This window comes from Petromyzon marinus, unplaced genomic scaffold (assembly GCF_048934315.1).
Source record: "Petromyzon marinus isolate PM22_M1 ecotype Great Lakes invasive population unplaced genomic scaffold, UKy_Petmar_22M1.pri1.0 PM_G_Scaffold_15, whole genome shotgun sequence".
In the NCBI taxonomy this organism is placed as follows: domain Eukaryota; kingdom Metazoa; phylum Chordata; class Hyperoartia; order Petromyzontiformes; family Petromyzontidae; genus Petromyzon; species Petromyzon marinus.
In genome coordinates, this window is record NW_027422706.1 from 1,450,222 (window position 1) to 1,459,835 (window position 9,614).

At 47.2% G+C, this 9,614-nt stretch overlaps 1 protein-coding gene across 2 annotated transcripts in view; it reads left to right on the forward strand.

Annotated features, from left to right (window-relative positions):
- Window positions 1-2,163, forward strand: part of LOC142910669 (ephrin type-A receptor 5-like) — a 42,933-nt gene extending 40,770 nt beyond the window's left edge. For both annotated transcript variants that reach the window (XM_076060037.1, XM_076060038.1), the window contains one exon: window positions 1,272-2,163. In XM_076060037.1, the coding sequence (XP_075916152.1) occupies window positions 1,272-1,371 (100 nt within the window). In that variant the 3' untranslated portion in view covers window positions 1,372-2,163. The remainder of the gene's footprint in view (window positions 1-1,271) is intronic.
- The last annotated feature ends 7,451 nt before the right edge of the window (window positions 2,164-9,614 follow it).

Genomic DNA, 9,614 nt, shown 5'->3' on the forward strand with positions numbered 1-9,614 from the left:
TCGCCTTCCCATCAACCGGAGGCAAGGAGTGGTGGTCGTGGTTAGTTATGCCCCCACCGAAGACGAACATCCGTGGAGGGATGCAGGCAAGGCCGATGAGTCAGGTGAGCACCTGTCAAAGGTGCTCACCTGAGTTGGTCATGATGCTGTCACCTGGTCTGGAGTGATTGGAAGGCATGAGCCAGATCAGCTCAATAACAGCGGCAGGAGGCTGCTAAATTTTTGTGCAGCCCATGGGCTTGTCATTACCAACACGCTGTTCCGGCATCGGCGCATCCACGCACCATCATGGATGCAAGCAAGAACATCTGCTGAACTACATAGTGACAGAAGAGCATGTTCTGTCAGTCGACCCGTGGCACCTGCTGGGTCTGTCCCGTGACCTCCTGCCAGCTGGCGTTAGACACTCCACGTGGCCTCAAGGTGCGCATGGCCTGGCACAAGCGTCGTGGTGACGTCACCGCCACTTAGTGGCGAATGGCGGTTGTTGTTATGTATGTGTGTATGTGTGTGTATGTGTGTGTGTATGTGTGTATGTGTGTGTATGTGTGTATGTATGTTTGTATATGTGTGTATGTGTGTGTATATTTGTATGTATGTTTGTATGTATGTGTGTGTATGTGTGTATGTGTGTGTATGTGTGTATGTATGTTTGTATATGTGTGTATGTGTGTGTATGTTTGTATGTATGTTTGTATGTGTGTGTGTATGTGTGTGTGTATGTGTGTGTATGTATGTGTGTGTATGTGTGTATGTATGTATGTGTGTATGTATGTATGTGTGTACGTATGTGTGTACGTGTGTATGTATGTGTGTGTGTGCATGTGTGTATGTGTGAGCGATAGTGTAGCGATAGTGTATGTGTGTGTGTATATGTGTGTGTATGTGTGTGTGTATGTGTGTATGTGTGTGTGTGCGTGTGGGGAGCGGTGGTATAGTGGTCAGCACGCCGCCCTACGAACCCGGCGACACCGGATTTGATTCCCGCTCACGGCCAACACCAATGACGATTATCTGAACCGGTCCTGGGCCTCCACTAGGTCGACTCGGCCTCAAACGAGTACCCGGTGCGTTGTGTAGTAAGCATCGCTAGCACTGGGGCGACGTGATGATGACGCGCACCGCTTCCCGGTAAAACAAAAACAGGAAACGAGAGCGGGCGGCACAAACGTCGCGACCACTTTGGCCTTCTCACGGTCCCAATGAGGGTCTGCCCGGTGGTCGGTGTTCCACCCTCGTCACCTTCCACTCCCTTCTCTCCCCCTGCCCAGCTTGTCGTCTCCGGCGGCGGTGGCCTCCATTCACGGCGACGCCTTCTCACCGCCAACGCCAACGCCGATTCCGCCGCCGTCTCCTCCCACTCGGTTGTAGTCGTGTTCGCTGGCGCGTCCTCCACTCGGGGTCTCAGCGTTTGCCTCTCGTGTCCCGTTGGATTTTTCTCACGGCGCTCCCCCGTCGGTTTTAACACTTTCTATTGTTTTTCCCCCGCTCGCGACGACCTGCGTCTTCCCCGTGCTCGTTTGTTGTTCGCGTGCCTCCTCTTTGATCCCTTAACTTGTGTAATGACAGGGTGACACCTGCCGGCCTGTAGGGGTAATTGACGGTCGTGGCTGCATCACATCGTCTCTTCGTGTTCTTTACTAACCACACAGACTATAGTGGAGGCAGGGCCGACGACTTACACAATCCCTGGTCAGCTCCTCTCTCCGCTGCTGGATGACGCCGTTACTGCTGCTGCTGCTGCGTGCGGCCGTGATTCGACTGCTGCTGCTGCCACGTCTCCAGGCGTTTGAGTTGTGCGCTGAGTTGAGGCTCTTTATGTAATCACTACCTGGGGGCTGCTGCGTTGGTTCATCCACTAAGGGGGAGTTGGGACATCGCCCCACAAAGCAGCTCGAGATGACAAATTACTTTTCTAATAAAAAAATTAACTTTTCCCGCAAATTGTTTTGTCGTGTTTCAAAAAAAAAGTCGTATTGTCTATAAGCGCCCGCCGCCGGTAGATGAGACAGTTTTATCACTTTCATGGGAAGCCCCGCCTAGTGGCAATGTCACGGAGCGACGTCGCAATGGCAACCTGTGGCGGAACGAACGAGCGAGGAGCCAAAGTGGAATGGCAGAAGCTCACGCGGCAGGAGGTCGCAAGACAATTCGGATTGTGGTGGGGAGGTCAACTGACTGGGTGGGTGGGGGGGCGACTGGCAGAGCTGCCCACCATGCCAACTCCACCAGCAGGGAGAGCCGCCACCTCACGCCCGTGGTGCCTTTCAAATTGCGGTTGAAACTTGAACTTTTGAACTTGCGGTTGAAACTTGTACTTTTGAACTTGCGGTTGAAACTTGAACTTTTGAACTTGCGGTTGAAACTTGAACTTTTGAACTTGCGGTTGAAACTTGAACTTTTGAACTTGCGGTTGAAACTTGAACTTTTGGACTTGCGGTTGAAACTTGAACTTTTGAACTTGCGGTTGAAACTTGAACTTTTGGACTTGCGGTTGAAACTTGAAATTTGAACTTGCGGTTGAAACTTGAACTTTTGAACTTGCGGTTGAAACTTGAACTTTTGAACTTGCGGTTAAAACTTGAACTTTTGAACTTGCGGTTGAAACTTGAACTTTTTGAACTTGAGGTTGAAACTTGAAATTTTGGACTTGCGGTTGAAACTTTAACTTTTGAACTTGCGGTTGAAACTTGAACTTTTGAACTTGTGGTTAAAACTTGAACTTTTTGAACTTGAGGTTGAAACTTGAACTTTTGGACTTGCGGTTGAAACTTGAACTGTTGAACTTGCGGTTGAAACTTGAACTTTTGAACTTGCGGTTGAAACTTGCATTTTTTGAACTTGCGGTTGAAACTTGAACTTTTGGACTTGCGGTTGAAACTTGAAATTTTGGACTTGCGGTTGAAACTTGAACTTTTGAACTTGCGGTTGAAAATACTCTTTGTTTTTTTCGGTAAAGTCACGTAGAAATAAGAAATAATAATGAAATAAAATTACATGATAGCATACGACGTTTCGATTGCAAAGCAAGCAATCATCATTAGGTATAGAAGAGCTAAATTTAAGGGAGAGAGGAAACACAGAGAGATGGAGAAGCACATCAAATTGAAACAAGATTTAGTAAAATTTTGGAAACAATATAATGCAGCACAGAGGGTCGGTCAAAACACAATTAACGCATGGTCTGGCTGATTAAGTTATTTCAAAGATTGCTAAATTATAGGTTAAAAGTGATAGAGTACAGATCACAGACACATATACTGACATTCAAGCAGAGAGAGCCAGCACAGAGACACAGAGAGAGACACACACATGGGACAGAGTGAAACAATGCTTCTATTTAGCTATCAACACATACACTACATTATACACTACACTATAAACTACACAGAACATCTATATACATAGCTATCAACACATACACTACATTATACACTACACTATAAACTACACACAACATCTATATACATAGCTATCAACACATACACTACACTATAAACTATACACACCATATATACATAGCTATCAACACATACACTACACTATACACTACATAATAAACTACACTCATCTATATACATAGCTATCAACACATACACTACACTATACACTACACACACAACATCTATATACATAGCTATCAACACATACACTACACTATACACTACACACACAACATCTATACACCCACATCAACCATCACCACCAACCCCCACATCAACCATCATCATCACCACCCACATGAACCATCACCACCACCACCCACATCAACCATCACCACCACCACCACCACCAACATCACCACCACCCACATCAATCATCACCACCACCACCCACATCACCACCACCCACATCAACCATCACCACCACCACCCACATCAACCATCATCACCACCACCACCCACATCAACCACACCATCACCACCACCCACATCACAACCACCCACATCAACCATCATCACCACGACCCACATCAACCATCATCATCACCACCCACATGAACCATCACCACCACCACCCACATCAACCATCACCACCACCACCAACATCACCACCACCCACATCAACCATCATCATCCACATCAACCATCACCACCACCACCCACATCACCACCACCCACATCAACCATCACCACCACCACCCACATCAACCATCATCACCACCACCCACATCAACCACACCATCACCACCACCCACATCACAACCACCCACATCAACCATCAACACCACGACCCACATCAACCATCATCACCACCACCCACATCACAACCACCCACATCAACCATCATCACCACCACCCACATCACCACAACCCACATCACAACCACCCACATCAACCATCATCACCACGACCCACATCAACCATCATCACCACCACCCACATCACAACCACCCACATCAACCATCATCACCACCACCCACATCACCACAACCCACATCACAACCACCCACATCAACCATCATCACCACAACCCACATCACAACCACCCACATCAACCACACCATCACCACGACCCACATCAACCATCATCACCACCACCCACATCAACCATCATCACCACCACCCACATCAACCATCATCACCACCACCCACATCAACCACCATCACCACGACCCACATCAACCATCATCACCACCACCCACATCACAACCACCCACATCAATCACACCATCACCACCACCCACATCAACCATCTTCACCACCACCCACATCAACCATCATCACCACCACCCACATCAACCATCATCATCACCACCCACATTAACCATCATCACCACCACCCACATCAACCATCATCACCACCACCCACATCAACCATCATCACCACCACCCACATTAACCATCATCACCACCACCCACATCAACCATCATCACCACCACCCACATCAACGACCCTCACGTGTTGCACACTGCGCATCAACTTGCCCCTCGGTCAACTGTACGCACGGCGTATTTCACTACACTACAGTGTGTGTGTGTGCGCACGTTGGAACTATACGTGTAGCGCGTACTATAGTGTAGACTCTAGTGTATACTATAGTGTAGGGTGTACTATAGTGTAGTGTGTACTATAGTGTCGTGTGTACTATAGTGTACTGTAGTGTGGTGTGTACTGTAGTGTAGTGTGTACTGTATACTGCAGTGTAGTGCGTACTATAGTGTCGTGTGTACTATAGTGTACTGTAGTGTAGTGTGTACTGTAGTGTGTACTGTAGTGTGGTGTGTACTACAGTGTAGTGTGTACTATAGTGTAGTGTGTACTACAGTGTAGTGTGTACTATAGTGTACTGTATACTGTAGTGTAGTGTGTACTATAGTGTAGTGTGCAGTGTAGTGTACTGTATACTACAGTGTAGTGTGTACTATAGTGTAGTGTGTACTGTAGTGTGGTGTGTACTATAGTGTAGGGTGTACTATAGTATAGTCTGCTGTATACTACAGTGTAGTGTGTACTATAGTGTAGTGTGTACTATAGTGTGGTGTGTACTATAGTGTAGTGTGTACTATAGTGTAGTGTGTACTATAGTGTAGTGTACTGTATACTACAGTGTAGTGTGTACTATAGTGTAGTGTGTACTGTAGTGTGTACTATAGTGTAGTGTGTACTATAGTGTAGTGTGTACTCTAGTGTAGTGTGTACTATAGTGTAGTGTAGCTATCAACACATACACTACACTATACGCTACACTATAAACTACACACATCTATATACATAGCTATCAACACATACACTACACTATACACTACACACACAACATCTATACACCCACATCGACCATCACCACCACCACCCACATCAACCATCATCATCACCACCACCCACATGAACCATCACCACCACCACCGCCCACATCACCACCACCACAACCATCATCACCACCACCACCCACATCAACCATCATCACCACCACCCACATCACCACCACCCACATCATCACCACCCACATCAACCATCATCACCACCACCCACATCAACCATCATCACCACCACTCACATCAACCATCATCATCACCACCCACATCAACCATCATCACAACCACCCACATCAACCACCATCACCACCACCCACATCAACCATCATCACCACCACCCACATCAACCATCATCACCACCACTCACATCAACCATCATCACCACCACCCACATCAACCATCATCACCACCACCCACATCAACCATCATCACCACCACCCACATCAACCATCATCACCACCACCCACATCAACCATCATCACCACCACCCACATCAACCATCATTACCACCACCACCCACATGAACCATCATCACCACCACCCACATCAACCATCATCACCACCACCCACATCAACCATCATCACCACCACCCACATCAACCATCATCACCACCACCCACATCAACCATCATCACCACCACCACCCACATCAACCATCATCACCACAACCCACATCAACCATCATCACCACCACCCACATCAACCATCATCACCACCACCCACATCAACCATCATCACCACCACCCACATCAACGACCCTCACGTGTTGCACACTGCGCATCGACTTGCCCCTCGGCCAACTGTGCGCACGGCATATTTCACTACACTGCAGTGTGTGTGTGTGCACGTTGGAACTATACGTGTAGCGTGTACTATAGTGTAGACTCTAGTGTATACTATAGTGTAGGGTGTACTATAGTGTAGTGTGTATTATAGTGTCGTGTGTACTATAGTGTACTGTAGTGTGGTGTGTACTATAGTGTAGTGTGTACTGTATACTACAGTGTAGTGTGTACTATATACTATAGTGTAGTGTGTACTATAGTGTAGTGTGTACTGTATACTATAGTGTAGTGTGTACTGTATACTATAGTGTGTACTATAGTGTAGTGTGTACTGTAGTGTGGTGTGTACTGTATACTATAGTGTAGTGTGTACTGTATACTATAGTGTGTACTGTAGTGTAGTGTGTACTATAGTATGTACTGCAGTGTATAGTGTAGTGTAATAACGCGGGTTTGTGACGGTGTAAGGGGCACTGACGGCAGGGGGCAGTGCACACGTCGGCGTGAGGAGATCACGTGGGGAGCCCAGGACAGGGGTCCATCTGGAAGCCGAGAACCCGCAAGTCGCTTCTAGAAGGGGGGGGGGCGTGGCTATGTAGGGCGTGGCTTGGTAGGGCGTGGCTAGGTAGGGCGTGGCTAGGTAGGGCGTGGTTAGGTTGGGCGTGGCTAGGTAGGGCGTGACTAGGTAGGGCGTGACTAGGTAGGGCGTGGCTAGGTAGGGCGTGACTAGGTAGGGCGTGGCTATGTAGGGCGTGGCTAGGTAGGGCGTGACTAGGTAGGGCGTGGCTATGTAGGGCGTGGCTAGGTAGGGCGTGGCTAGGTAGGGCGTGGCTACGTAGGGCGTGGCTAGGTAGGGCGTGGCTAGGTAGGGCGTGACTAGGTAGGGCGCGACTAGGTAGGGCGTGGCTAGGTATGGCGTGGCTATGTTGGGCGTGGCTAGGTATGGCGTGACTAGGTAGGGCGCGGCTATGTAGGGCGCGGCTATGTAGGGCACGGCTAGGTAGTGCATGACTAGGTAGGGCGTGGCTATGTAGGGCGTGGCTAGGGCGTGACCTCGCCCCGCCCTTGCCAGGATATGAGAGGGGCCCGGGGCCGTTGCTGGCAGTGTCGCCCTTCGTCTCGACCAGTGACGTGCGGTGAGGTCAATGGCTAGGCAGGCACTGGCCAGTGTCAGAGCCAGATTCACACACTGAGAGGGGCGTGGCCTCACTGAGAGGGGGCGTGGCCTCACTGAGGAGGCGTGTTAGACACGTCCCCCTCAGTGAGGCAGATGTGATAGCTGCCTCCCCCGATGCTTTTTCATTGCAGTTTCACGATGAGACCAGCGAGTCTAAATATCTTTATACACATACGTGAAGTAAGTTACCTGGACTATGGAAGGCGAGGACATGAAATGAAGGGGTCTACAAACATTACATTAGTGACATATTGAGACAGTAACAGGCACGCGCTTATTGCCCGCGCTCCATCCAGTTATTGAGGGGTTGCACAATCAGAGGGGAGGCTGAGCTCGTCGCTGCCTCACCTCTCACCCCTCCCTGTATTTGCAGCGGAGCTCCGCAAATTTGGCGATTTTAACTGTAAAAAATGATCGTGGAGTCATACAGAAATGGCATAACACAGATCAGTGGGAAAAACGTAATCTTTATTTGATCAGATTTTTTTTTACTTTTAGTAACAGCTTATTTTCATTGTGGCATGACAGGTAAAGGCTCTGCCTCCCCTGCCTCCCGTGACCGCACGTCCCAGGTCTCGACCACCTTTAGGCGACGTCGCTAGCTGGCTGGCCAGGCAGCCTGCCGACTGCGCTAGCGAGGCAGTACCTCCACGCGATGGACGTGCGGCTGACTTGCAGTCAGCGCGCAGGGCGTCTGGGGTTCCCTTACGTGTAGAAATGAAGGCGGTGTCTTAAGAACCCCATCTCAGAGTGAGTCGCTACAGTAGTGTAGTGTTTACTGTAGTGTAGTGTATAGTGTAGTGTATACTATAGTGTAGTGTATACTGTATACTATAGTGTGTACTGTAGTGTAGTGTGTACTATAGTGTATACTATAGTGTAGTGTATACTATAGTGTAGTGTGTACTGTAGTGTAGTGTGTACTATAGTGTAGTGTATAGTGTAGTGTGTACTATAGTGTAGTGTATACTATAGTGTGTACTATAGTGTAGTGTATACTATAGTGTAGTGTGTACTTTATACTATAGTGTAGTGTGTACTATAGTGTAGTGTATACTATAGTGTAGTGTATAGTGTAGTGTGTACTATAGTGTAGTGTATACTATAGTGTGTACTATAGTGTAGTGTATACTATAGTGTACTGTATACTTCAGTGAAGTGTGCACTATATACTATAGTGTAGTGTGTACTATAGTGTAGTGTGTACTATATACTATAGTGTAGTGTGTACTATAGTGTAGTGTGTACTGTATACTATAGTGTATACTATAGTGTAGTGTACTGTATACTACAGTGTAGTGTGTACTATATACTATACTGTAGTGTGTACTATAGTGTAGTGTGTACTGTATACTATAGTGTAGTGTGTACTATAGTGTCGTGTGTACTATAGTGTACTGTAATGTAGTGTGTACTGTAGTGTGGTGTGCACTATAGTGTAGTGTGTACTACAGTGTAGTGTGTACTATAGTGTAGTGTGTACTATAGTGTAGTGTGTACTGTAGTGTAGTGTACTATATACTACAGTATAGTGTGTACTATAGTGTAGTGTGTACTGTAGTGTGGTGTGTACTATAGTGTAGTGTGTACTATAGTGTAGTGTGTACTGTAGTGTAGTGTACTATATACTACAGTATAGTGTGTACTATAGTGTAGTGTACTATATACTACAGTGTAGTGTGTATTATAGTGTAGTGTGTACTGTAGTGTGGTTTGTACTATAGTGTAGCGTGTACTATAGTGTAGTGTGTACTATAGTGTAGTCTACTGTATACTACAGTGTAGTGTGTACTATATACTATAGTGTAGTGTGTACTGTAGTGTAGTGTACTGTATACTACAGTGTAGTGTGTACTATATGCTATAGTGTAGTGTGTACTATAGTGTAGTGTGTAC